The sequence below is a fragment of the Tauraco erythrolophus genome, chromosome 31 (genome assembly GCF_009769465.1).
Source record: "Tauraco erythrolophus isolate bTauEry1 chromosome 31, bTauEry1.pri, whole genome shotgun sequence".
NCBI classification, from domain to species: Eukaryota; Metazoa; Chordata; class Aves; order Musophagiformes; family Musophagidae; genus Tauraco; species Tauraco erythrolophus.
This window is the reverse complement of record NC_141495.1, coordinates 1,328,332-1,355,563: the sequence shown is the minus strand read 5'-3', so window position 1 is coordinate 1,355,563 and position 27,232 is coordinate 1,328,332. Positions and strand designations below refer to the sequence as shown.

The 27,232-nt window shown below is 69.6% G+C and overlaps 3 protein-coding genes across 4 annotated transcripts; 2 read left to right on the top strand and 1 right to left on the bottom strand.

Moving 5' to 3' along the window:
- The first annotated feature begins 5,816 nt into the window (after positions 1–5,816).
- STAT6 (signal transducer and activator of transcription 6) lies at positions 5,817–13,737 on the top strand. Of its 2 annotated transcripts, XM_086628515.1 has the most exons (21): positions 5,817–5,932; positions 6,805–6,943; positions 8,778–8,861; positions 8,948–9,065; positions 9,192–9,253; positions 9,457–9,605; positions 9,756–9,887; positions 9,978–10,166; positions 10,240–10,327; positions 10,484–10,606; positions 10,790–10,882; positions 11,076–11,282; positions 11,358–11,452; positions 11,570–11,706; positions 11,824–11,970; positions 12,170–12,239; positions 12,523–12,636; positions 12,770–12,874; positions 12,985–13,065; positions 13,324–13,470; positions 13,542–13,737. In XM_086628515.1, the coding sequence occupies exons 1-21, from the start codon at positions 5,817–5,819 to the stop codon at positions 13,735–13,737; spliced, it is 2,592 nt and encodes an 863-aa protein (XP_086484641.1). The 2 variants fall into 2 exon arrangements, with proteins under 2 accessions (XP_086484641.1, XP_086484642.1); XM_086628516.1 differs by lacking the exon at positions 9,192–9,253 and having other exon boundaries at positions 8,948–9,074; positions 9,413–9,605.
- A 1,648-nt stretch (positions 13,738–15,385) lies between these two features.
- NAB2 (NGFI-A binding protein 2) lies at positions 15,386–18,104 on the bottom strand. Its single transcript, XM_086628588.1, has 6 exons — positions 17,307–18,104; positions 16,945–17,078; positions 16,355–16,406; positions 15,876–16,002; positions 15,596–15,796; positions 15,386–15,480 (listed from the first exon to the last, which is right to left on the bottom strand). Exons 1-6 carry the CDS (start codon positions 18,102–18,104, stop codon positions 15,386–15,388), a joined length of 1,407 nt encoding a protein of 468 aa, XP_086484714.1.
- A 2,917-nt stretch (positions 18,105–21,021) lies between these two features.
- NEMP1 (nuclear envelope integral membrane protein 1) lies at positions 21,022–24,551 on the top strand. The gene is made up of 9 exons (XM_086628583.1): positions 21,022–21,118; positions 21,696–21,817; positions 21,910–22,120; positions 22,438–22,510; positions 22,684–22,777; positions 22,985–23,099; positions 23,314–23,539; positions 23,884–24,057; positions 24,336–24,551. Exons 1-9 carry the CDS (start codon positions 21,037–21,039, stop codon positions 24,526–24,528), a joined length of 1,290 nt encoding a protein of 429 aa, XP_086484709.1. The 5' UTR covers positions 21,022–21,036; the 3' UTR covers positions 24,529–24,551.
- Positions 24,552–27,232: the final 2,681 nt, after the last annotated feature.

Here is a 27,232-nt window from a genome sequence, read left to right as displayed (position 1 = left end):
AGACACTGCCCTGGACTGGGATCTGGGGATCTGGGGGTCTGAGCAGGGCCTGGAAGCCCTTTCCCAGCCCCCGTGCCCAGAGGGGCCGCGCTCCTCCAGGGATGCTGATCAGTCCCAACCCGTGCCTCGTGCTGAGGGCACGTCCTTGTGCCCGGGGCTGGGTCTGCCCCACACCACAGCTGGGATCCGGCCTCCCGGGGGACTCCGGGTGCGAAGGGAGCCGGCGGATACTGGGCCAGGCACAAGCGAGGGTAGGGGGAACGTCCTGGCCGCGGAGGCCGCAACCGGCCCCGGACACGTCCGATGCTCGTAACGGCCACGAACACGGTGGGCTCACAGGCGCCGGGGCGTGAGGAGCGATGGGAGAATCGCGGGGACCGTACTCGGGGCTGCGCACCCCGGGGCTTCGGCGGCCGCCCTGCCCGGGCCGCCCCGGCACCGGCAGCCGCGGCCCCCGCCTCGCCCCGCGGCACCGGCGGTGCGGCGGCGCCCCCTGGCGGCCCCGGCGTGGCGCTGCGCCCCGCGCTCCGGCCAGGGGTGTCGGAGCGGCCTCAGGCGCACCCCGGAGCGGGCATCCGGCCTCCGCGTGGGAGCCCCCCGTGGGTACCCCCCGTGCAACGAGCCCCCACGCAACATGCGCCCCCCCCCCGTGCAGCGAGCACCCCCTAAAGCAACGCGCGCCCCCGTGCCAGGACCCCGCTCGCGTCCTCGGGCCGGGCCGGCACCGGCGAGCGCAGGCGGGAGGGGGGCACAGCCCGGGGCCGGCTGCGGGCTCGAGCCCCAGGACGGGGACAGGGGCTCAAACCGCGGGGCCCGGGCACAGACCCGGCTCTGCAGGGCCGGGGGTGCCCGGCACGCGCTCCGCACCGAGGGCCGTGGAACGGACACCGGGCTGGGGCTGCCCTGGCCCGGGAGCATCCCCACGGCTGCCCTCGGGCCGTGAAGTGCAGCCACGGGACAGGCGTGGGGGCCCGGTACGGGGCCGTGGGTGGGTGCCGGGCATGGGGCAGGTGGGGGCATGAGTGGGTGGGAGCAGACAGCGGGGCAGGGAAGGGGTGGGTGGGGGTATGGGGCAGGCACGGGGGCATGAGCGGGTGGGAGCCGACACAGGGCGGGCGCGAGGCCGCGGGTGGGCATCAGGCGTGGGGCGGGGAGGCCCGTGGGCGCCGCAGCGCAGCGGAGGGGCGGGCCGGGGCTCTGCGAGGCCGCGGCCGGGTCCCCGGGAGCCGCCGAGGCCGGTCCGGTGCCGGCGTCCCCCCCGCGCGCACCCGCCGCCCGCGCGTCTCCTCCCCCTTCCTGGCGCTCGGTGCTTTCCGCCGGAGCGGGGCAACCGCGGGAGCCGGCCCGGCCGCGCCCGCCGCCGCCATGGAGTGAGGGGCCGCGCGGCCCGGCCCGGCCCGGCCGCCCGTCGCCACCGGCGCCTCGCACCAGGTAACGGCGCCGCGGGGGGAGTGCGGGGTCGGTAGCGGGGACGGGCGGTGGCGCCGGGGCGGCTCCCGGAGCCCCTTCCGCCACCCGGCACGTCCCGGGACGCGGGAGGGGCGCCGGGCGGGGACGGGGCCCTTCTCCGAGGGCGAAGCTGGCGCGGGGCCCGCGGGGGCTCACGGCTCCCACGGCCTCCCCGGCTCGGGAGCGCGGCACGGGCCGGCGCCGGGCCCCGGGCGGGGGCTGCTGCGGGCGGGGGGCTGAGGGGCCGGGGCGCGGCCCGTGCCGGGGCGCACGGGGACTCCGCGGCGCTCTTGGCGCCGTCCCGCCGCTCCCGGGCCCGGCAGCGGGATGGGGCGGTGCGCTGCCCGCCGGGGAGGGGTCTGCTCGGGGCGGGGGCTGCCCGGCGGGCACCTCCCTGCAGCTGCGGGCTCCGGCCGCGGGCGGGGGTCCGGGCAGCGCGGCGGATCCCCGGGAGATGAGCCGGGATTGCTGGAGGGGAACGGAGCGACGGGCCGGGACACCCCCTCGCTGGGGTGTTTTGGGGTGGGATGGCGAAGGGGCTCCGGGGCCTGCGGAGTCCCTGGGGTGGGCACGCCGGAGCCTGGGCAGCTGCCCGGGACACAGCCCGGGCTGGCGGGCGTCGAGGCTCCCGCTGGCCACGCAGGCGGGGGCGCAGCCCGGCCCGTGCCTGCCCGGGTGTTCCGCAGGGCTGCCAGGCCCGAGATCCGAAGCACCCGGCTGCCAAGTGGGCGCAGCCGCTGCCATCCCACTGTCCTGGGGCGAAGGGTGCGCGGGGCGAAGCAGAAGCACCTGGCGGGGGCTGTGGTGGAGGGTGCCAGAGCCCCGGTCCCTGCAGATGGGACCCTGCAGCAGCGAGCTCCGGCGGTGGGAGCTGTGGGCTGGATGCAGCCTGGGCTCCCCCTTGCTGTGTGTCATGCTGGGGCTGGGTCAGCTGGGGAAGGCCTTGCTCCTCTTCCTCTGAATCGGAAGAGCTTTTACTGGCAGAGAGCAGCTGGCTGCGGCCAGCCCCTGCCACCGCGTGGGCTCCACGGTGCCCTCCCTGCGGTGCTGTCGCCGGCATCTCACCAGCAGCGACCGTGATCCCGTGCCCTCGCCTTGGCCTCGGCCGGAGAGCACCCACAGCTGTGGCCTCCCCGGCACCTCCGGCGTGCCCAGAGGCAGCAAGGTCTCTCGGGCTGCGTCCCCGTGGGGCAAAGCTAGAGCAGAGCCCGGGTGTCCTGAGTGCCAGGCACTGGACAACCTGTGAGCGCCTGTCTCTGCTCAGCGCCCGGGAGGACGAGGAGGGTGCGGAGGGCAGAGGGACGTGCGTGCCCGCAAGCTGCCAGCCCCGGTTCCTTCCCCCACCAGCTCCTGGCACTGGGCTGGGAAATTGCCAAGGGCAGAGAGGAGCCTGTCAGGAGTGGGGTCCCTTGTGGTCCTGGTCCCCAGGCACGGGGGGGAGCGGGCCCCGAGGGTGGGGGGCTGTGGTCTGCTGCCAGGAAGTGCCGGTGGTTAATGAGTAACAGCCGTGAGATGTGCGGCAGCTCTCACTTCTGGCGTGTGGACTTGGTTTCCCAGTGCCCAATGAGTAAGCAGAAAGCCCGTGCTGGGAGCGCGGGGGTCACGGAGCCCCTCCTGCGCCGGGGCTCCTCCTGCCCCACCTCCCAGCCCGGGGGACCCCCAGCCCCGCTGAGGAAGCGAAGCGGCCTCTCGGGTGGAGAAGGAAGTGAAAGTGTCTGCACCGAGGGGGCTCGGGAAGGGGGAGCAGGCGAGGGGATATGGGGCACACCCCGGGCAGCTGCTCCCCCTCCCTGGGCGCCATATCCTGCCCCGCCATCGAGCCGGAGATGCTTCACAGCCGTGGGGTTTCCCCGGGGAGCAGCTCCCAGCCCCAGCGGGACGCAGCTCTGCCCCGTGGCGGCCCTGCTGCCACTCAGGGCCTCAACCCCGGCTTCCCCATCCGCGTCTTGCCTCTCCGCTGCTGTCCGCCATGCCTGGCCCCCTGCTCGGTGGTGGGCAGACCATGGGAGCTTCCACTTGGGGTGTCTTCTTGGGGGTACAAGCCCTGCGTTGGCAGGGCCAGCGGGAGACTTTTTGGGTGCATCTGCAGTGGATGCATCTGCGATGGGCGTAGGTGCTTTGCGCTGGGTGGTGCGGAACCGGGAGCTGCACCTCCCCTGGCGCTGCCTGGGTCTCCGTCCCCACCTGCTGCCCAGCGCCCTTCTGCCCAGCACCGCGGGGGTGCTGGTGGAGCGGACACCCCTGGCCCGATCCCACGAGGGTGCAGGGAACGGGGGCTGAGCACGCAGCGCGGCCCCAGCCAGGGCATCACCGCGGGAGCTGGGTCTTGGCAGGGAAAGGCTGTTCTGCAGAAGGAGCAGAGGAGGAAAGCACGGAAATTAGTTAGGACAGGAAGGAAACGTGGCACGGCCGGGCCGAAGGAGCCGCTGTGACTGATGCCATCGTCCCTCTGGGCTGTTGTCGCCTGGGCTGGGTGGGGGCCGGGGAGGAGGAGTGCGGCAGCTCCTGCAGACTCCCAGCAAATCCAGGCATGCCCAGCTTATGTTCCAGGTTGCCGCTTACCACCAGCAGCTGCCTCGCAGGGCTGAGCAGAAATACAGGTTTTAATGGGGGGAGGAGGAGGAGGATTGTATCTCGACGATCACAGAACGAGAGGCTGTTTTTCCCTCCCATCTCGGTCCCTGCATGCCAGCGGCTACGATCTCGCCGGGGCTGTGGGCAGAGCGGGGCAGCACTCCCGGCCGTCGCTGGGTGCCATTCCCACCGCCTTGACCTCCTCAGAGGAAACTCAGCCCTCGGGCTTTGCGCTGCAGTAAAACCGTCGGCGTCTGTTTATGCTGGGCAGCTGAGCAGAGCCAAAAGCAAACTCGTTCCTGGAAATGCCGGGCTTGGCGTGCCCCGGGGTCGGCCCCCATCCGCTGCCGTTCCTCCCTGGGCGGGCGACGCATGGGGCTCCGCTGGGGCTGCCTGGGAAGGCCGATCCCGCTGAGTCGACCGGCTGCTGCGGGAAGCAGAGCACCCCAGGGGCTGCACCGGCCCAGGGTCTGCTCCCAACGGGACGGGATGGCTCGAGGGGTGGCCGGAGCAGCGCTGGCAGCCGGCGGGGCGCAGGGCACGGGCGGCGCCGCGGTTGTTTTGTGCTCTCCGCGATGTTGCCCTAGTGACGCTGGCTTCCTTCCCCTCGCATGGTTTCTCAAAGTCTCCATCAGCTCCACCTCCGCGCCTCGGCTCTTGCAGCGCGGCCAAGAGCCGTGGGGAACGCGCTGCCCGCGAGGGCACGTGACGTGACTCCCCGCTCGGCTGTTTGCTTTCGGGGACGGGAAGCCAGCCCTGGGCGGGCGGCCTGGCCGGGGTCCCGGAGGTGCCCTGGCCCCGCACTGCCCTGCCCCGGGCCCCCCACGTCATGGTGTTGAGCTGCTAGTGCCTCGCGCTCCGCCGCAGGATCCGGCCTCTGCCCCGGCCGGCTCCGGGGGAGCGGCAGCGAGGTGCGTTTGGGCCCAGCGCAGTGACCCCCCCTGCCCGCCGGGCTCCAGGGGCCGCCCGGAGCGCTGCAGTCTCCCGGTGGGGGCTGGAGGGTGCGAGCGCGGGGGGAGGAAGGGAATGAGCTGTCGGGTAGAGGCATGGCGTGGGCAGGACGGAGCCGGCGGGCTGTGGGCAGTGCTGGGGGGCCGGGGCCGGGCCCAGGGAGGAGCTGTCGGGGTGGCAACACCTGGTTTGGGGGGTGGTGGGGAACCCGCGCACTGGGCTGGGCTCTGACCCTCCAGCCCAGACCTTCCCTGGGGATTTTCCTATCTAGTGTCTCATTCCATGAGCTCTTCAGCCCACCGTTTCAGGGGGGGCGGCTGGGGTGTGCCCAGGGAGGTGCCTTCCTCGGGGGGCAGCTGGGGGGTACTGGGGGGCAGCCAGGCCCCTTGCTGAGACCACCCTCCGGCGGGTCTCCCATCCCTCCTGTGCCCGGACTGGCAGCGCTTGTCCCTCCCTCCGCGTGTCCTTGTGCATCGCCTGCGGCAGGAGGCACAGGGATTCCCCATAAATGTGGGAAAAGGAGTCACGAGTGGGCTGCCTGCCTGCCCAGGATTGCCCAAGAAGCCGATCCTGGATTAGGCTTCCTGTTCCTCCTCCTCCTCCTCCTCCCCAGCAGCCCCAGTCCTGCCCAGCAGCAGGTTCAGACAGCAGAGGGACGGGTGGCAGCTCTCGCCTGCGGTGCCCGAGGAGCCGTTGGTGCTCGCTCCCCGGCAGAGCTGAGCAGAGGACCCGGAGCTCTGGGGCACCTGGGCCCCAGCGCTGGGCATTGCCGCTGCCCGCGGTGCCCAGGCTGCCCCGCGCACGTCCCCTCTCCCGTTTCTCTGCAGGTGACTGTTCCCAAGATGTCCCTCTGGAGCATCGTCTCCCACATGCCGCCGGAGGAGTTCAGTGGCCTCTTCACCGAGTTTCCCCACAGCCTGCGCTGTCTCCTGGGCGACTGGCTGGAGAACCAGCCCTGGTGAGTCCCCTGGTGCCCATGGGCTCTGCCCTGCCCTGGTGCAGCTCCCCTGGCACCCATCACCAGCCTGGGCAGTGTCTGAAGGCGGCTGCCCTGGGGGCTGGAGCTGAGCCGGGGGCTACACGGGGCGTCTGGTCAGGAGCAAAAGGAGATGGGGCCGAAGGCAGGACCGCAGCGTTGGTCCGGGGAGCCCGTCCGGGTGGCAGCAGGGCTGGGGCGGAGGCAGACGAGCTCCCAGCACAGGCTGGGAAAGGCCTCAGGGCCCCAAACTGGAGACGAATGGAGCTCCCGGATCCATGGGCAGAGAGTGCAGCCGTCTGGGTGAGGCTGGGCAGGGCCTGTTGGTGCCCGCGACGTCTGCGCTGCTGCGACGCTGTGTCTGCAGTGGCAGTGGCCACAGGTGCCGCTCGGCCAGAGACCCCTTTTGTGCCCGGGAGTTGGTAGCAGTGGTTGGGTATCCCTGTTACGGCTCACCCAGGCTTGCCCAGGAGCTTCTGCTTTGCGCGGCGCAATGACCAGGACACAGGCAAGCAGGAAAGTCTCCCTGGTGTGTCCTCCTGCGGTGGGGGTCACGCTGCAGGGATGCGATATGGGAGGGTGGGCGGGCAGGCATGCAGCAGCTGGGTGTACGCGTGGGAGAAGTGTCAGGAGGTCACGTCCTCTCCAGGGAACCGCCTCATCCCGCTCAGAGCGCGGTTCGCCCTTGTTCACACAGCAGATTTCCCCTAGAAATCCGGCCAGCGCTGGGTGACGCCCCGGGACGGCAGGAGGGCGGGTGTCCCCATCCTCCCTGGAGTGAGCGTGGGGTTCGGGGTGGCACAGGGGAGGGTGGAGGATTCGTGCCCGTCCACTCAACCCTTTCCCCTCTCCAGGGAGTTCATCAATGGCTCGGACTCTTTCTGCACCAGCGTGGCGGGCGGGATGCTCTCGGCCATGCTGGAGAAGCTGCGCAGCGCTGCCAGCAGCGACGGGCAGCAGTGCCAGATCCTGCAGCAAGTCAGCGGCGTGGAGGTGCGTGGGGGCCGGGCGCAGGGGCCGTGTCGCGCTGGGATCGCGACTGGCTGCCAAGGAAGTTTTGATTGTTTTATGCTTCCGATCTGCTGGTTCAAGCACCGCTGGAAGGGGCCGATGCCATGAGCCGGTGCCCCCATGGCACCTGTTTCAAGGCCGGTGTTATCCGTGAGCAACGAGCTTGTGTGGACTCAGCGATGGGGTTTTTCAGGGTGCTTCAGGGGTTTGGAGGGGGTTGGTTTGTGTCCTGGGGCTGACCCCCAGCTCGCCGCAGCGCTCAGGCTGTCACGCTGTGAGCGCGGTTCCCCTTGGCTCTCTGCCCGCCTCGCCCACCAGACTTTCCAGCTTCCCCTTGCTGCCACGGTTCTGCAGCCCCTTCGGTGCCTGGCGGCCCCCTGGGAACTGCCCCCCATGGGCACATCCCCCTGGGCTGGACCCTGACCCCACTGGGAGCCTCCCGAGTGTGTTGGCCCCCCACGGCTCCGCTCGCCCTTTGGGCAGCCCCTCACCAGCACCTGGGCGGCCGCCTCGCCAGATGTTCCCCATTTTCTGCTTGAGGGTTTGATTTCTCCTTCCTCGGTGCCGCGCTGCGCTGCGTTTCCTCCTGCCGCGCGTGCACGTGCGCGGTGGGTTCTTTTTCGGGGCTGTTTCTCTTTACCGAGGTCTGTTTGAATTCTCTCTGTCTCTTTTCCACCCGCTGTGATTGCAGATTTAACCCCTGCACTCTCTCTCCTGCCAGCGAAGCTCTCAGCCGCGGGCTGAGCGGCGCTCGCTCCCGCAGCCCCGTTCCGCTTGAAAGCTCTGCTTTTTTGGTAACGGACATTTTTAATACACAACATTTGGGGAGGGGTCAGCTTTAGGCGTAGCTGCTGGGGAACGGGGTAACTGCCCAACACAAACCTGCTGCTTGGAATGGTTGTAGGAGAACGCGCGGATGTTTCGGCTTAGGTTTTTTATCCAAAACACTCAAGAAGAGCCACCTCGCCGTGTTCCCCCCTCCCACCATCCCTCATCCCGTCACAGCAAACTCCTTTCTCCCCAGCAAGGGGGGCAGCGGCTCTGCGCAGAGGGAGGGGAAGCGCTGGGTGTTGGCGCTGCCCCGCGTGCGGGCGGTGGGAGGCGGGTGCCCTCCCACACGGTGGGTAAACGCGGGGTGGAGCTGGGCAGGAAACTGGCTGTTGGGAGACCAGACCTGTGCCCTGCGTCCCCTGGACCCCAGAGCTGGGGTTTGCCCTGGCAGAGCCCTGCTGCCGGCGGGCGCTGCGTCAGGACGTGGGGCAGGGGTAAGGGGTCGGCTGCGGAGCTGCCTCCCGGCTGGCACGGGAAGCCACCCAACACACCGTCCGGCGGTTCATCGTCGGGCTCCGCTGCTGTTTCAGGAAGTAGCTAATTTGGGAAATGTGCGAAGGCCGAAGGAGCTGGCACCGGGCACGGGGAGCCGGAGCCAGCAGGGAAATTCCTCTCCTTGTTTTCTGTGGAAAGCGTTGGTCCACCTGGGCCAGGGGAGCTGGGAGAATCTTCACGGGGTGTCAGGCTGGCGGGTCTGGAGCAGATGCTTGCAGAAATAGACAATTTGCTGTGGTTTGATTCAGTTTTTAATTTGAAATGAATTCCTCTATTTCTTTATGTAGTTTAAAGTGGTTTTAAAGCTGGAAACGAGCTCCGTCAGAACGGCCGTGAGTTACGGTCTGCCCCGCGCTTCGGGGCGTTGAACCCGAGTCTGACCGAGCACCGTTCCTCGTGGGAGGGGGGGCTGAAACGCCTCAACGGGGTGGGAGGGTGCCAGGGCCGGGTGCGCGTGTCCCGTCCCGCTGACGCCCTGCGCTCCCTGCAGAGCACTTACCGGCAGGACCCGCTGCGGCTGGTGGCCGTCCTGAAAGCCGTCCTGGAGGGCGAGAAGGCCGCTGTGCTCAAAAGGGTGCGTGGTCCCCCGTCCCCCTCCCGGGGCGCCCCGAGGCGCGGGGCTGGCTCCGGGCCCCGCTCACCCCCTCTGCTCTGCCCCAGGACCGGCACCTGCCCCTCAGCTTCCACCGGCGGCAGGAGGAGCTGAAGTTCAGCCTGGGGCTGCAGCGGCTGCAGCACCGCGTCCGCGAGATCCAGGCGCTGCGGGACCGACCCGCAGGTGAGGGGCCAGGGGGCGCGGCGTGGGTCTGCTGTGGGGCGCAGCAAAGGTGCGGTGCCTCCCCGGGGTGCTGGACAGACACCAGCTCCCACTGCTAACGGGGCCACCCCCGTCTGTCCTCCGCAGCCTCTCTGCAGCTGAGCACGCGGGACCCGCAGCTGAAGGCAGAAGCGAAACCCCCGGAGAGCGTGAGTGGGGGTCCGGGCAGCGGGGGTCCGGGCAGCAGGGGAAGGCTGCAGCCCTGCCTGCCCCGGGGTGCAGAGCGGCTCTGGGGCACGCGGGCGGTGTGGGGCCGAGGGTTTTGGTGCCATAGGGGGGTCAGTGTAGGGCTGTGGTTCTCTGCCGGGGGGATGGTGCAATGCAGAGCCCCGTGGCCGGTGCCGCCCCGCAGGAGCTGCCCACCCTGATCCTGGAGGCTGTGAAAGAGCTGGAGGTGGCCAAGCAGCAGGTACTGAAGAGGATCCAAATCTGGAAGAGGCAGCAACAGCTGGCGGGGAACGGGGCCCTCTTCGAGGAGAACCTGGCTCCCCTGCAGAAGAGGTGAGGTGGCACAGGGCAGAGACGGGCACCCCAGAGCAACCCTCCTGCTCCCGGGAGCAGGCAGCCCACCAGCCCGAGGGGCTCTGGGGGAGTGGTGGTCCGACTCTGCTTTGGCTGAGGGTGCCCCTTTCGCCGCGGTCCCCTCGGCAGGTGTGAGAGTCTGGTCGAGGTTTACTTCCAGCTGCATCAGCAGGTGATGGCGGCCAGCACGGAGCTGGGGGCTGAGCTGCTGCCCCGGCTCCTGGAGCGCTTCAACGAGGTGTTATCCAGCCTGGTCAAGAGGTAACGGGCCGAGGGGCCGCGGTGGCAGGGGGGCGAGGTGGGTCTGCAGGGGTGTCGTGCTGGGCACCACTGTGTCCCCTCGTCCCCCAGCTCTTTCCTGGTGGAGAAGCAGCCCCCGCAGGTGCTGAAGACCCAGACCAAGTTCCAGGCAAGCGTCCGGTTCCTGCTGGGCCCTCAGCTGCTGAAGACGTCGGCCAAGCCCTACATGGTGAGGGCCGACATGGTGACGGAGAAGCAGGCGCGGGAGCTGGCGCTCAGCGCCTACAGCAGCACCCTCAGGTGAGCGGCCGGCCAGCACGGGGTGGGGGGCTGCCGCGCCGCTGCGCCTCCCCTGACCCCCTCCTCTGCCCAGCGAGAGCACAGGGGAGATCATGCATAACGTGGTGGCCCTGGAGACCAACCCCACCAGTGGGACCTGCTGTGCCAACTTCAAGAACGTGGTGAGTGCCACCAGTGAGGGGCATGGGTCGTGGGATGGGCGGGGGACTCCGCTGGGGTGCTGGGAGGCCCCGAGGCACAGCCCCCTGGGAGGGTGGGCTGGGGAGCCCCAAGGCCAGTGCTTGCCCAGGGGTGATGCTCGGCTCTCCCCTCCCCAGCTGCTGAAGAAGATCAAGCGCTGCGAGCGGAAGGGGTCCGAGTCGGTGACGGAGGAGAAGTGTGCGGTCCTGTTCAGCACCACCGTGGCCCTGACCCCCAGCAACCTCTCCGTCCACCTCCAGGTACCGGCCCCTTTCCCACCGGACAGGGCTGGGCAGCGCAGAGCCTTCCCCCGCGGGATGCCTGGGGCCCTGTCCCAGAGAGCTCGGTGCAGAGCCCTGGGATGGTCCCAGGTCCCAGGGCAGGCGTCCCCGTGTCCCTCGGGGTGACCTCGGGGCTGAGGGCAGGCCCTTCCTTGCCCCCAGGTTCTGTCTCTGCCCATCGTGGTCATCGTCCACGGGAACCAGGACAACAACGCCAAAGCAACCGTGCTGTGGGATAACGCCTTCTCCGAGATTGTGAGTGCCACGAGCCAGAGGGATGGACCGCAGGGCGAGGAAAGGAGCGGCCGGTGCGCCGGCGATGGGTCCGGCTCGGGGTGGGAACGGCCGGCAGGCTGGAGCGGGAACGCCGGCGCGTGGGCGAGATGCGGCGGGCTGGGACAGGGCAGCGGGTGAGCCGCTGTCCTGATGCCACCCGGCCCCGCCACAGGACCGGGTGCCCTTTGTGGTGGCCGAGCGGGTGCCCTGGGAGAAGATGTGTGATACGCTGAACCTGAAGTTCATGGCGGAGGTGCAGACCACCAAGGGGCTTCTCAAGGAGCACTACTTCTTCCTGGCCCAGAAGATCTTTAACGACCACAGTGCCAGCCTCGAGGACTTCCAGAGCCGCAGCGTCTCCTGGGCCCAGTTCAACAAGGTGACTGGGAGGGCCGGCAGTGTGGGCAGGGGCCTGCGTGGCCCTGGGGAGCCTCACGCCCTCTCTCTGCCCCAGGAGATCCTGCCTGGTCGAGGATTCACCTTCTGGCAGTGGTTTGACGGAGTCCTTGACCTGACCAAGAGATGCCTCAAAAGTTACTGGTCAGACCGGTGGGTGCCTGGGGGCCAAGCGGGTTTTCACAGCTGCTCTGAGGCCAGACCTGCGGAGTCCTGGTCCCACCGCTCTGCCCTGGCACTGGCCCACTCCCCACCTGTCCGTCCCTCTAGGCTCATCGTCGGCTTCATCAGCAAGCAGTACGTCTGCAAGCTCCTGAGCACGGAGCCCGACGGGACCTTCCTGCTCCGCTTCAGTGACTCGGAGATCGGGGGCGTCACTATCGCCCACGTCATCCGGGGCAAGGACGGTGAGATGGGGGTCAGGGGCTGCTCTCACTGCTGCGGAGGGGAGTGTCATTGTGGCCTGGGGACGTCGGGCACTGTGGGCACCAGGTGGTGGAGCCCCATGCTCTGTCTCCCCGCAGGGTCCAGCCAGGTGGAGAACATCCAGCCCTTCTCTGCCAAGGACCTCTCCATCCGGTCCCTCGGCGACCGCATCCGTGACCTGGTGCAGCTCCGCAACCTCTACCCCAACACGCCCAAGGACCAGGCGTTCGGGAGTCACTACAACAGTGAGTGGGTGGGAGCAGAGACGGGCTCTGGGCTTCACGTCTGCAGGGAGAAGCAGGGGAGTTTGGGAGGGAAGAGGGGTTTGGGGTCCCACCCGGCTCCTGACGGCCCCAGAGCTTGCAGGGGCGACCAGTGCTGGCAAAGAGGTTTGGCACGGCCCCGTGCTGGGGTGGTGGTTCACGGGTGCTTCTCTCCGAGCAGAAGAGCAGACGGGCAAGGACGGCCGGGGCTACGTCTCCACCGCCATCAAGATGACAGTGGAAAGCGAGAGGTGGGTGTCCGTGCCAGGCTGCGGCCGCAGCCGTGCCGGAGTGTGTGCACAGGCACTGCCAAGCCGCGCCGGGCCGGGGCGCACGCAGAGCTCACCGGGGCAGCCCGCGCACCGCTGCCGGGCGAGGGGATTCCTGACCGGGCAAAACGGGGATGTGCGTGTGAGCGAGGAATCGCCTGCGGGTGCCCCGAGCTGCAGCGGAGCACGTGTGCGAGCGCATGGCTCTGGGACCGTGCAGTGCACGAGTCCTGCCTGTGCTGAGGAGGAGGATGCTTTTTTGCAGGGACCAGCAGCCCCAGAGCGCTTTGGGGGGCCCCCCCGAGGCCCCACAGGCTCCCATGTTCAGCCTGCCCATGCTGCAGCCCGAGAGCCTGCAGCCAGTGCTCAACCCTGTCTGGTGAGTGCCCGGCTCTGTGCCCGGCCGTGCTGCGGGCAGTGGCACACCTGCTCTGCCGGGCACGTGCTGGGCGGGAGGGGGCTGTGGTGGAGGACACCCTCGAACGTGAACCCCTCCGTGTCTGTGCTTGCAGCCCCCCTGCTTCCTTCTGCCCCCAGCCCGTCCCCACGGGCTACCCTGCTGCCGAGAGCAACATCAGCATGGTGGTCTCCGACAACCTCGGGTCCTCCTTCTCCGGGTAGGAGCAGTGCTGGTTCGGGGCAGGGGGGGCACGGTGGTCCCCCCACTGCCCCCAGGCGCAGCCAGGTGGTGTTTCCCCCACCTCTCATGTTCCTGCTCCTCCTGCAGCATGTCACCGATGCTCTCGCCGCCCCCGGTCATGGACCCCGCGCTGCCGCACTGCCCCGATGTGGCCTTCGGGAACCCCTTGTAAGACCTGGCACGTGGCTGGAGAGGGGCACCCCGCCGTGTCCCCCCCTACTCCCGCCTGTGCAGGACGAGCAGGGACCTTCCCCAGCTGACCAGTTCCCCCAGTGCTCTGCACTACTGGTGCTCCCTACAAGGAGACCCCTCCCAGCGCCACCCCCCAACCCAAGCACGTGCCCCCTTGGGACTAGCAAGCACTGTGGGGGCAGGGAGGTACCCCATGGCCTACGTCAGCCCCTCCCTCCATTCTCTGCCCCCCAGGCCCTTCATGCCCACCCAGTACGTGACGGGGGAGGCCTCGCACCTGCTGCCCGGGGGTCCCTCGCCAGAGCCGCGGGATGAGGAGATGTCGGAGCTGCCGCCCTTCACGCCGATGGTGGACCCGCCGCTGCAGAGCTCCCCGAGGTGGTAAGCAGGGGGTGGTCAGCGGGGGGGCCGAGGGGGGCTGCCCCAAGTCACCTCACCGCCTCTCTCCCCAGGATGCCACCCAGCATGGACCTGTCCTCCAGTTCGGACTTTGACCAGTTCCTGCAGGAGATGTCCCTGGAAGGCCCCCCGCTGTGCCCCCCCTTCACGCCCCCCCTGCAGCGCAGCGGGTACCCCAGCCCCAACGCCTCTTGCTGGGGGCTGGGGGAGTCCCGGTGGGATGACAGCGTCCGCCCAGGGCACGCGTGAGCCTGCGGGGCTGGTGGGGGGGACGTCGGACTGTGACCACCCCCCCCACAGCCTTGTCTGGATTGCTGGACTCGGTATTTGTGCTGGGGTGGAAACCCTGGCAGGGGAGGGGGGGGATTCTCTGGGGGGGGGGTGTAGCACTTTGGGTAACACCCTGCCCCCCCTCTCGTGTATACGCTGCACTTTGGAGTACGGAGCCGCTGCCGCCGCCGCTGCTGGGATCCGCGGTCCCGGGGAGGTGGAGGGTGAGGGGGTGCAGGCGCAGGGGCCCCGACCTGCGTGGGGGTGCCCGCAGCCGAGCGGTGCCCGCAGCCCACGCCGCCAGGCTCGGCCCGCGGAGGCCGCGATGACTCAGCCGCGGGGGCTGGAGGCGGCAGCGGGAAGCACGCGGGGGCCAACGTGTCAGCCTGGCGCGCGACGGGCCTCCCCCCTGCACGGCCTGGGGGACGCTGGGACCCCCACACTGGTCCGGGAGGGGGGACACAGACCCCTCGCACCCCCACAGTCGGCGCTTGCTTTGGGGTTTGTGAGCTGCCCCCCCCCCCTCCAGCCTGGTGCGGGGCCGCGGCAGGGAGAGGGAGCCTGGGGGCAGGAAGATAAGCCATAAAATAAAGTTTTATTCCAAAATAACAAAATAAATAATCTACTGTACACATTACAAAGGAAGAGTTGCTAATGCTCTAAAAGACACCACACAGTCCTAAGGGGGGGGGGGGGAACCCCGGGCTGGGCACGGCTCGCAGAAACGGGGGGGCAGGAGGGACCCTGGGGGGCAGCACTGCCCCAGCGCCCATCAAACTTCGTGCTGGGAGGGGGTGCCCACATGTGGCACCCCATGGCACATGTGAACCCCCTCCCAGCACAGGGTCCATGCATGGCAGTGCAGGCGGGTAATCAGGGGAGGGGGGGTGCAGGGGGGTTGCGGGGCGCTGCAGGCGTGCGTGGGGCTGCGGGTGTGCGCGTGGGGGGGACGCACCATCGCTGGCGCTGAGCTGTGGTTGCTGCGGGGGGGGGTATTTACAGCCGAAATGCTGCACGCAGGGCTGGGGGGGGGGTCGCAATGCGTGTGCACGTTGCGCTCGCACGTGCGTGCTGTGGGAGGGGGGCTGGCGGCTGGAGCGTGGGTGCTGCGGGGGCGGCTGCGGGGGCCTCCGCGCCAGCATCGTGTGCCCGGCGTGGGTGGCGGTGCTGACGCGGGAGCACGCGGTGCTGCGCGCGGCGAGTGTGCTGGAGGTCTGTCCCTGCACGGCGCCGGGGCTGGGGGACGCGGCTCGCCTGCCCAAAGCGGTCCCGGGGGGGACAGGGGACAGTCAGCACGAGGGGCGAGCCGATGGGGGGGCTGGGGAGCCCGGTGCGGGCAGGGGGTGGTCTGTACAGCGGCTCGAGTCCATCGAGGGCTTCCCAGCCCCGGGCGGGCGGCGGGGGCTCAGAGGCCGGCGGGACGAGGGTATTGCTGCTGCGGGGAGGCGCAGCCCACCGCGGCTGAGGTAACCGGAGCATCGGTGCGGGAGGGGATGGGGCCCCGGGGGGCTGTGGCAGAGCCCTCACCGGTTCCCCGTGCCCAGAGCGCCGCCGCTGCCGCGCCGCCAGCGCCCGTCCCCCAGCATGTTATTGCTTCGTTAATGGGGGGGGGGGGCTGCGGGGGGCCTCACTGCCGGCTGGTCTCCTGCTCCACCTTGATGGTGCCACGGGGGGGCTCCGGGGGGGGTGCAGGACCCCGCTCTGCCAGCCCGTCCTCGAACTCTGTGGGGAGAGGGGGAAAACGGCGTCAGGGCACCACTTCTATAGGGAGAAGGCAGCTGTGCCACCTGGACCCCCTCACCCACAACAAAACTCCCTCGGCCCCGCGGGCGCTCACCTGGTCCCGGGGGCTTCCCGGGCAGGCAGGGGCTGAGCCGCCCCACGCGCTCGTGCGAGACCAGGCGGGCGAGACGCAGCCCCTCGTCCATCAGCGTCTGCTGCAGGATGTGGCGACTCCAGAGCCCGTGGGGGGGGAGGCCGAGGGGCACATCAGGGGCTATGCCAGGTGGCGGCGTCAGCCGCGGACAGGCCCCCACCGCTGCGGAGGGAAGGACGAGAGTCAGTGCCCAGGGGCTCAGGGGTGTGGTCAGCGTCTGCCCAAAGGGACCCCCACTCACCCTGCAAGTGGCCGTCGAGGCTCTCCCCGGAGAGGCTGGCGGTGTCCTCCTCCAGGCTGCCCCGGTACCCGGCCCCAGGGGGCTCCGGCCCCACAGGAAGCAGCTCAGGGCGGCTCTGCTCTCCCACCTGCCAGGATCGCGTGGGTGAGCGCCGGGCCCTGCGGACGGATCCCATCCTGCCGGGGGGCTCCGTGCCGCCCGCCCCAGGATGCCCGCGTGCAGCACCAGCCCCACAGCGTCACCCCCCCGGCACCCCTCGCCGCTCACCCCAACCAGTGTGTGTAGCCCCGGGCACACTGCACCGTCCCGCCAGCGTGTGGGCGAGCGCGGGACCACGCTCACGGGTGTGCACGCCTGCACGCGCGTGTGCACTCGCCTGCACCCTCCTGCATGCGTGTGTGCACCCCTGTGCCCGCGTGCGTGCACCCCCCTGCACGTGAGTGTGCACCCCCCTCCCGCACCCCCGGGTGCGCACCCACCTCCTGCTTGAGCCGCTTGGCGGCGGTGGCTCCGCTCTCCTCTGGATGTGCCCTGCGCGGGGAGGGGGAGAAGGGGCTGCGTCAGGCACGGGGGCGGCCGCGCCGAGGCCCACGACAGCCATGCCTGCCCGGCCTCCTGCCATGCTGCGGGCAGCGCCAGCCGCGGCGGCAGGCGTGGGCGGCCGCCCGGGCAGGGCGGTGCCGCGGGACGGCGCAGATCGGGGCTTTGGCACAGATGGAGCCGGGGGTGGCAAAGGGGGGAGCAGCCGGAGAGCGAAGGGAAAAGGGAGCCCAGCTGCAGCACCCGGCAGGCAGGGGCTTTGGGGGAAGGGGGCAAGGGATGGGGCACCCGCAGCAGCATCCCCCCCAGCACCAGGCATCCCCCCTCAGTGCCAGGCATCCCAGTCATCCTCTCCACCTCCGAGGTCAGGCAGAAAACAGCCCACGTAAGGGAAGGAGGAACTTGGGGCCGAGGGTCCCGTCCCCGTCCCGAAGCGCTGGGTTGTGGCGCAGCTCCCGGGGGCGCAGAGCGGGTGACGGCCAGACCTCCCCCAGCCTGCGAGGAGGGGGTTTGCCAGGGCCAGGCTCACCTGGCGACCTTGAGCGAGGACAGGTAGGTGCTCTCCCGCGCAACCTGCCGCGAGAGCGAGAAGAGCTCGACGCGCCGCAGCAGCAGCGAGTTGTCCCGCAGGCAGAACTGGGCGGCCGCCTCGTTGATGATGAGCTGGGGGCAGAGACGATGCATGAGCGGGGACGGCAGCGCCTGCGGGACCCCGTGGCAAAGGCAGCACCCGCTGCCTGCCTGGGCAGGAGTAGCCCCCAGCTCCCACCCAAACCCCCTCCCCAAGCCAGAGCCCATCCCTCGCCTCCACCTCCAGAGTCGCCCCGGCCCCTGCCCCGAGCCAGCGCAGTCCCGGGACCCTTGAGTGCGGACCCCCGCCGCCCCGCTCACCTCGTGCAGGCTGAGCTGCTTGCCCTCGCGGCGCCGGGCCTCGCCACGGCCGTAGATCGCGCTGTGCCGGCGGATCTCCTCCTCCTTGTGCCGGTCACCGTCCTCCAGCTGGAAGATGTGCCCCACGGCCTTGGCCAGCTTCTTGTTGAGCTTCATGAGTGCCCGCAGCTCGGCCTCGCCGCCCCGGGGGCAGCTCTGCAGCAGCCGCTCCACGCTCTCCGCCACTGTCCGCGCCAGCTCCGGCTCCAGCGTCTCCACGCCTGCCGGCTGCTCGCCGCCACTCCCGCCTGGGGAGAAGGGGGGACCCCCTGGCTCCTCATCCCCGCCGCCCTCCGACTCAGGGGTGCTCCTCCCCGGCCACGGCGGGGCTGCCGACGGCGACAGCTTTTCCCCCAGCTCCGTGGGGCTGCGGGCTGGGGGTGTCCCAGCACTGCCGCCTCCCTTGCCCGCGGCCTCGCTGGGGCTGGCGTGCCCGTTGCTGAGCGCCTTGCGCCCACCGGCCTCGGACAGCTTGAAGAGGGGGATGCTGCTGACGGGCACGGCCGACACGGGCTGGCTGAAGAGCCCTGGGTTGGAGGCCCACTCACGCAGGGCCTTCTGGAGGCGGCGGACATGCAGGGGCTTGGTGGCCATGCCCACCAGCGCCATGATCTCCAGGAACTCCTCCTCGCCCGCCTCGCAGAGCTGCTGCACGTCGTCCCCCCCTTGCTGGATGAAGGTCTCGTAGTAGCCCAGCAGGTTGGCACGCTGCAGCACCCGGTACAGCTGTAGCTCCCCCAGCGTGCGGGGCAGGGCCATGGCGAGCCTGCGGGACAGACAGCGTCACGAGGGGGGATGGACGGACGGACACGCAGGAGGAGCCCCCTCCTCACCCTTTGGGCCAGGGGTACGGGATGGGGGGGAGGGCACCCCAGGGAGATGGGGTGACATGGGGTATTTCAGGGTCCCGGAACCCCACGGGGCACCCAGGCCCACTCGTGCTCCCCGGGCTGGGATGGACCCTGCGGCCACAGCTCCCCTGGGCACGGCACAGGCACGAGTGGGGGCCCCCTCCCCTCCCAGGGCCGTGCCCAGCCCCCCTCTCCCGCCGCCAGCCGTGGCCCCCCCCCCCCGGGCCCTCGCGTGGGGACGGATACGCGCCCGGGGCTGCCCCTGCCCTCCCCATCCCCGACGGCGCGGAGCCGGTGATGTGCCGGTGTCCCGGTCCCGCCGGGGCCATCCGCCCCCGGGTTCCCCGCCCTGCTCGGTGTCCCCCGGTGCCCCGGATCCATCCAGCTCCTCGTCCTCCCGCCGCCCCCCCGACCCCTCGCGGTCCCCGGTGCCCCCGTCCCCTCCCGCCGCCCCCCGGTCGCTCACCGCCGGCTGGAGCCGCCTCCGGCCACTAAGCCCGCCCCGTGCGCGGCCGCCGTGCGTCCCGGGTGGGGGGGGAGCGGCGGGGGCTCCGCGGCGGGCCGGGCGCTGGGGCCGGGGGTCCGGAGGGTCCCGAGGCTCGGGGGTCCCGCGGCCGGGCCGGGCGCGCTCGCTCCGCCGCGCCGCGCCGCTTCTGCGCGCCGCCCACACGGGCGGTACCGTGAAATAGCAGCGGCCCCGGCTGCGCCGCGGCGTGGGAGGCCCCGGGGGCGGATCCCGCGGCTGCCGCCCCCGCCGAGCGCAGCGCGGGCGGCCGCGGCGGGGGGGGGGGGGGGGCAGCGGGCGGGGGCGGCGGCACCGCCCCCCCCGGACGGGAGGCGCAGCAGCACCGGGGGGGAGCGGGGACGAGCGCCCTGCACGGCGGCACCGGGGGTCCCGCAGCCCGGGCAGCCTCTGCCGCGAGGGACAGCGGGGAACCGGGCCGGTGTCTCGGGCGGGGGGCGCGGGGCGGACACGCGAGGCACTGACGGTCCGTGGAGGGAGGCGGGAATCCCGGAGGCGGCGCCGGGCGGAGGGGACACGAGTCAGGGGGTCCCGCCGTCAGCACAGCCCCCCCGGCGCCGAGCTGGACCCGCAGGTACCCGGCAGACGGTGCTCGCGGGGTTGCCCAGCGCTCCGGACCGGCAGCGCCCAGGGCCGTGCCCGCGGGACCCTCGCGGTCCTCAGACGGTGTAGAGACCTTCACCCCCTCCTCGTCCCGGCCGGCGTCCCGCGGGCGGCAGCGACCGGAGGCTGCGCTCACAGCATCTCCGGTTCCTGTAGCAACCCGCGGCGATGGTGCCGGGCGCCGCTGTCCCGTTACCCCGGCGTTCTCCCGGACCCCCGCGCCCTTCTCCCCCCCTGCGGAGGGCCGGCGCTTTGTGTCTCTGCTCCCCGGTCACTGGCAGACACAGGCTGCCATCGATAGGCTTCAGGGTGAACAGCCCTACGGCACAGGCCTGGCCTTGCCCCACAGCAGCAAGATGGAGAAGCAGAGGGATTTCCTCGGAGGGGGAGACACACGATGAAGCCCCCCGCCCTGGCAGCGGGAGCCCTGCCAGCAGCACCGCGGGCCCCGCGGGAGGGTCACGGCCCCCACCCCGTCTCCGGCGCTATTTATACCGCGGCTGGCGCGGCCGGGTGCCTGGCGTGGGTCCAGCCGCCCCCGCGTGCTCCTGCCCGGGGGGCCGTGGCGGGGCCCGCGGCACATCCCCGGGGCTGGGGTGGGGGGGCGGCAGCCGGGGCTCCTCCACGGGCACGGCCCCCGCCGCGGGGGTCCTGCCCCAGCCCTCCCCACTCCTCCGGCCGGCCGCCCCCCTCCCACGCCCCCCTCCCCCCCGCGACCAGGCGTCCGGCGCGGCGGGGCCGTTCCCAGGCCCGGCGCTGCCCCCGGCTGACGCACATCCTCCGCCCACGGCCCCCGCCGCTTCCCGGCTCCACCGCCCACGGCCCGGGCGGGGGGAGGCGGGGGGGCCGCCCGAGCTCGCTCCTCGCCCACGGGCGCCCGGCGGACCCGGCGCCTTGGCGCCCGCCGCCCCGCGGGGAGGGACCCGCGCGGCGGGAGGCTCCCCCCGTTCCCGGGGCTGGGGGAGCCCCGCATCGCCCCGCTGCCCCCCGCGGCGGCGGAACGGGCGCAGCCCGCACCGGGGAGAACCGGGACATGGCGTGCGGCGCCGGGGCGAGGGCGGAGCGCCCCCGACTCCCCCCTTCGCCCGCGGGGTGCGGGGCTGCTCCGCTGCCGGGGGTCGCCTCGGCCCCGCGGGCTGCCCCGCTCCCCCCGGGGGCCCGCCCGCCCGCAGCGGGGCCCGGGGCAGGCGGCGCTCCGCGGCCGCGCTGGAGAAAGGCTCCTCGTCCCGGGCCGAGCCGCCGCCGCCGCCCCGGCACAGCCTGGGCACGGCGGGGCCGCGGGGAGCGGGGCGGGGGCGGCGGGGCTGAGGGCGGGACCTGCGCGACCCCCTCGCAAAAACAGCACGGGACCGCTTCTTGATAGGAAGAGGCACTTGTCAATCAGGCAGGACCCGCGAGGGGGCGGGAGGGCCTGATAGGCTGAGGGGCGTGCCTGTCAGAGCCGTTACTAAGGCGGGGCTCGCGGTTGCTACGGCCCGGGCGTGCTTTTGGGTTGACTGGTAGCCGAGGGTGGGGCCGCAGCGCGTTCCTTAGGCTACGCTGATAGGCTGCACGCCCTGTCAGTCAGCGCGGCAGACAGTGGCGGGGCGTGAGCGAGGCTGGAGCAGCCTCCTGATAGGTCCGCTCAGCCGTCACTCGGCGGTGACGCCACGGAGGCTCCTCCCTTCGGCGGGCGGCGGAAGCGGAAGGCGGCGGCGCGGCCGCGGCGGGAGGGATGAAACCGGCTGCGGGACGGCGGCGGCTCCGCGCAGCGCTCGTGCTGCTGCTCCTGCTGCCAGCGGCGCTGGGGAGCGCAGGTGCGTGGGGCGGCGGGGAGCGGGGCGGGAGCGGGGGGCATCGCGTGTCCCGCGGCGGCGGAGCGGGGTCCAGGGCCGGATCCGGGGCCGGGGCGCTCCCGGGCAGCCGCCCGGTCCCCTTCGCACCGAGGTGCCGGCAGGAGAGCGGCCGCAGCGCGTTGCGTGGCGCGGACCGCAGCCCGTCGCTGTGCAGAGCCGCCGGGGCGGTTGGGCGCTCGGCGGGATCCGGAACCGCCGTCCCCTCGGGGGCGGGTTCGTGCCGGAGTCGCTCGGGTCGAGTGTTCGCGGGGGTGGGACAGCTCCGGAACGAGGAGTCGAGCAGGAAAGGGGAGCAGGGCACGAGTCTGTGTTGGCTTTGACTCGATCCCAGGAATAGGGTTATCCCAGAAAAGAACCGGGCAGCACATTCCAAGGAAAGCCGAGGAAGGACCTTTATCCCCCCAGAGCGTGCTTAACTGGGAGAACTCCGGGAAGGGAAAGCAGAGCCGTGTGTTTTGGTGGGTGAAGCAAACGGGAACAGGGGCCTCACGTTTGGTCTGTGTTGCCGGATCCCTTTCCTCTGCCCCATGTTGCGCAGGTGCCAGGGAGTCAGTCATCCCGCTCCGTGAGGGCCAAGTGTGCCATCACGCGGTTTCTCACCACTTCTGCTACACCAACACGCGTGTCCCGCAATGGCACGACATATGGACCAGGATGCAGGTGAGAGGACAAGGCAGGTCCTCCCGGGTCTGGTGGGGCTGAGCCCCTCCAGCAGCTGTGGCCATGCCCCGCTTGCTTCCCTCCCTGCGCAGATCCGGGTCAACAGCAGCCAGGTGATCCGAGTCACCCAAGTGGACAGCGAGGAGAAGCTGGAGGAGTTCAGTGTGTGGAACGTCGTTTTCTCCTTCCTGAAGGAGAAGCTGAACGATACCATCATCGATGTGGATCTCTACAGCAACAAAACCTGCCTGAAGGTCGAGCTGCTGCAGACCGGCACCACGTACTGCGTCACGCTCTTCCGACGTATGTCCCCTGCGTGGTGGGGGCTCCCGGGGTGGGAGGTGGGTCTGGCTGCACCAGAACTCTCAAGGGGGCAACGAGGACGTGGCCAGGTGAGCTCATGGTCTGAGGGGCAGCAGGGTGCTAGTCCTTCCTTGAGAAGGAAAACGAGTCTGCAGAAGGAAGCACGTCTTTTTCCATGGGATATTAAGTTGAGGGGGTTCAGGGTACTTGTCAGAGGTTCGTCCGGGACGCTGCCCCTTCCCTTGTGGCAGGCTGGAGCTCAACCCGGAGGGCACTGTGCCAGGGTCCCTCTCAACCTGAACTCGCTCTCTTTCCAGGCTTTGACCCTAAGCTGTTCCTGGTTTTCTTCCTGGGCCTGTTGTTGTTCTTCTGTGGGGACATGCTGAGCAGGTGAGTCATCTTCTTTTTACCCCCAGCGAGATGGGGACAAGGAGGCTTGGGTGGGCAGTGCCTGGCTGGCTCTGCAGCCTGCAGGCTCTCAGGGAGTCGCTCCCAGCGGGTGCGTTGGCACACAGGCATCCATGAGCTGTAAAACACCCTGTGCTTGTGTATGACCTCTGCAGGAGCCAACTCTTCTACTACTCGGCTGGGATTAGTTTTGGCTTGCTGGCCTCGCTGCTCATCCTGGTCTATGTGATGTCCAAGGTCATGCCCAAGGTAAGTGTCAGGCTGTCTGGGAGCGAGAGGCTTGGCAGCAGTAGCCCTTTCTACACCTGCGCGGTTGTTGTGCAGAGAGTGCTGGAGTACGCGGCCTTAGGCCGCTGCGTCGTGGGTCTGGCTTTGCACGGAGCAAGGCTCAGCAGCTGGGGGCAGGTAGCCATGGCTGCCCACTGCATGTCTTGAATTTCCCGTCTCCTCTCCTAGAAGAGTCCTGTTTACTTCCTGCTGGTAGGAGGCTGGTCCTTTTCTTTGTACCTGCTTCAGCTGATCTTCAAGAACCTACAGGAGATCTGCAAGTCCTACTGGCGATACCTCCTAGGTAGGTGTGAGCCCTTCAGACTCACCAGTTCACCAGTCTGCGTGTCTCCCACTGGAGCTGCAACGTGCTGGTGGAAAACACTGAGGCTTCCTGCCCCCCTCGTCGCTGCAGACGCTGCCCTTGTCCTCCTGAGAGAGGAGGGCTCCGGCATCGGGTTCAGCTGCAGCCCTGGCAGGTGCTGCTGAGCCTGCCCGACCCCTCTGCTGTCCCACAGGCTACCTGCTGCTCGTGGGCTTCGTGAGCTTCGGCGTGTGCTACAGGTACGGCCCGCTGGAGAACAAGCGCAGCATCAACCTCCTCTCCTGGGCCCTGCAGCTCCTGGGCCTGTTGCTGATGTACTCGGGCATCCAGATCCATCCCATCGCCTTGGCCTTGGTGGTCATCGCCGTCTGCACCAAGAACCTGGACTATCCTTTGCAGTGGGCCTTCGCTGCCTACAGGTGAGGGCCGCAAACACCTCGGCTTGCTCCTGATTCCCAGCTGTTGTCAAGCCTGAGTGAGCTGCTAGATGGAGCCTGTGTCACAGAACCAGGGCGTTTTTGCTGGGGTTTGGGTCTGGGGTGGGTATACTGGGGGGTCTGTGTCTCTTTTACCCTGGGACTGGTGTGGGAGAGTGCCCTGCTCCTCCCCATGGCTGAGACCCTCCCTCGGGAGCGAGGAGCAGAGGCCGGAAGGACGAGCTCTGCTTCTGCTGCCAGCTCTGACCCAGCTGCACTGGGAGCTGGGTCTGCACGGGGTCCTGCTCCGGCTGGGCAGGTGGTAACTGGTGCTGCTCCACTGGCAGGAGAGTGCAGAGTGCCAGGCTTGGGCCAAGCCCCCCTCGCCTGCTGACAGAGGAGGAGTATCAGATCCAGGGCAAGGTGGAGACGAGCAAAGCCCTCGAGGAGCTTCGGAACTACTGCAGAAGCCCGGATTTCTCTGCCTGGGCTGTGGTCTCCCGCATCCAGTCCCCCAAGAGGTAATGTCCCCGGGCAATGTGCTGGGGTGGCCGACCTGTGTCTCCATGTGCGTCTGAAAGACTGGGATCGCTCTGTGCTGTCACCTCTGGCTTTAGAGATAGGGAGGCGGAGGCACAGAGGCTCCATGGTGTGTGGAGCAGGGTGTGCCGCGGGGGAAGGACAGATAACGCCCATTCCCGGCACGGAAACACTTCATCCCAGCTCCTCGTGTGCCAGGGCCTTGTGAGAGGCCGCCGGGCATGCGTGCACATCGTGGTTCTTTGCGGCTTCTTCCCAGGTTTGCTGACTTTGTGGGTGGCGCCTGTCACGTCACCCCCAATGAGGTCTCTCTCCATGAGCGGGAATACGGCCTGGAGAGCATCTTCCTTGATGACCCATTCTTGGAAGAGGAAGAGGAGGAGGAGGATGACACCTTTGACAGGAATCACAGGAGTTATTCTCTGTCCCACAACCACCTGGATGCCGATTGAGGTCAGCTGCCCAGACCCACGGAGCCGAGGGGCAGAACTGCTGCAACTTCCCCGCTGCCCTGATGCCTGCGGAGCACAAAGCCCCGTTCGCCAGGGAGAGCCGGCGCGTCTGCTCCCAGCACCTCCGATCCCACCCCGCGCTGGGCTGCCATGAACTCCGCAGCGGAGCCTGGTGGGAGGACGAGGGGGGCTGACACCCTCATCTTCCCCAGGCAGCTCCTGCCAGGCTGAGGTGCGAAGGCTGTTGCCAGCACAGCCCCGGGCACCGGCAGGGGAGACGCAGGGAGCTGGTCGCAGCTGCGGACCGTGGGGCAGGCGAGGTCTGTGCTGCTGAGATGATCTGGGACGCTGGTCCTGACTGAAGGGGGACTGGAGCCACCCTGGCTTTCAGTGTGGGTGCTTGTGAGCTCCCAGTGCATCAATCATAGGGGCAGGGACCTCCTTCCCAGGCCTGGGTGCTGATCAGGCTCCTGCGAGAGCACCTGAAGCCCTGTCGCTCGGCACCACTGCTGTGGGCAGCAGACAGGAGCCCCTTCCCCACCCCGCTGCCTCTGGGCCACCGGGCACCCTGGCTCTGCCCGGAATGTGTCTGCCTGCAGGGGTGGGGACGGAGCAAAAGGTCTGTCTTGTGTGTAGGTGCCCGTGAGGGTGATGTGCACGAGAGGAACTTTGGACTTGTCGCACCGGTACCTGCGTGCTCGGCATCTGCCTGCTGCCAGGCTGCTGTGGGAGGGAGCAGGTGGCAGTTGACCTCTTCTTCCTCCTCCTGCTGTTACCAAAGATGCCGGAGGGCTCCAGCCGGTTGGGCTGTGCCTCTGCCTTGGCTTAAATCCCGTGTGGATTCCAAAAACCCCGGCATCTCCCTGGCGGAGATGCGGCTCAGTCGGCCCCTGTGTGCGTGTCGCAGAGCTCAGGAGAAGGCAGCCTCGAAGTCTGCTCAGTGCGCCGCACGCTCCCCCGGCCCCTGGCCCTGCACCTCTGTCTGCCAGGCGCTCCTTGGGCCGAGGATGAGGGTGGATGTGCTTCCTCCTCCCTGTCCGCACCTCACTCCTCTCCCGGCTGGTGTGGGCAGGGGATGGGGATGCCCTCCCTGTGCTGGGGAAGGGGCTCTGCTCCCTGGCAGCCAGCTCGGCGCCGACGGTCCTCGGCGTTGCCGCAGCACGAAGCTGCAGGGCCCCCCCAATCTATGCAACTTCCTGAGCACCAGAGCCGCCGGCCGGGGCTCCCGCAGCCCGGCCCGTGCCCGGCTCCGCTGCCGGAGCTTTTGCTGGGGGTTGGTTTCTGTCCCAGGTTTACTCCCCTGCTCTTGCTGCGCTTTCCTCCCTGCTCTGAGCAGCCCCTGTTACTGTCTCTCTGTCCTCTGCGTGGTTAGCAATTTATTATATTTTTAATAAAAATGTATTTTGTAGGTAACAAGCCTCAATTGTCTGTCCCGCAGTGACCCTGGGCCTCACCCTCTGCTCTGTCCTGTCCTTGGCCCTGGCTTATCTGCCTGTGGGAGCTCGCTCTGCGGAGGGTGCTGCTGGTGGGGGGGTCCCTGGGTGGTGGGGGGGGTCCCTGGGTGGCAGGGTCCCTGTGGCAGCCCCAGAGCAAAGGCAGGACTGACGGCGGCCACAGGTCTCTCGCCGTGGCCACGGTGCGGGCGGCTGTCTTCTCCTGGGGAGCAGCCCTGGGGTGCTCCCGGCTCTGCCAGCCCCTGGACCTTGCCCCAGTTTCCCACAGCCCTGGCAGGAAGCTCCCTTTGTTTGCTCGGCTGCGAGTGACTTTGCTTGTTCCTGCTACGAGCTGCTGGGGTGGGGAGGGAAGCGCGGCGGCAGCGGCGCAGCCGAGCTGGGACCCCGTGCAGGGCATGGGCTGGGGGCTGGTGGGCAGCCTGGGGTTGCTTCCCAGCTGACTGGTGTGCTTTGTGCCTCAGTTTCCCTGTCCGTGAGTGGGCGTGGTGCCCTGGGGGAGGTCCCTCCGCCCTTCAGTGGGCTGGACTGGGCCAGCGCTGGGCACTGGGCTGTGCTGAGCCCCACCGGCCCCCAGGCAGCCCCGGCTGAAGCTGCTCCAGGAGCTGCTGCTCTGTGACCGGGAGGTGAGTTGTGGACCCCTCTGCTCCTGGCCACCAGCCTGAAGCACCCGAGCCCCCTGCACCCTGGGGCTGGCCAGGGGCACCCACAGCCCCCACCCTGGAACACCCCTGCCCCGGGGCACCTCCATCTCTATGGGCCTGGGGAGCTCCGAGACTCAGCACCACAGGGAAGACTGGGGTGAGACCAGGGCTGCCCTGGAGCTGCTGGGGGGGGGTCTTGCTCTGGTTCCCACCCGTGGTGCTTAGCCTGGGGTCCCACACCCTGCAGCACAGGGGTCTCTGTACTGGTGTCCTGTGTGTGGGGAGGCTGCAGGGACCTGTGGGAGGCTCTGCCATCCTCTCCAGAGGCTGCTGCCAGTGGGGCAGGTCCTGATGGGGCCATCTCTGTCACCCCATTCACCCCGTCCTTCCCCACCTCCTCACCTGTGAACTTTGCCTGGGCACCCATATGTGGGGTGGGTTTACAGCCCTGTGCCCGGGCTGTAAAGTGAGGGTGAAGGTCACCCCGGGGAACGTGGCTGCTCTGTGGAAGGTGAGAGACGGGTGGAATGTGGGGGGAAAAGCAGCACAACCTCTTGTGGGAGCCCTCGGGTGCTGCTGCCCCCGGAGCAGGGCTGCCAGGGGGGCCTG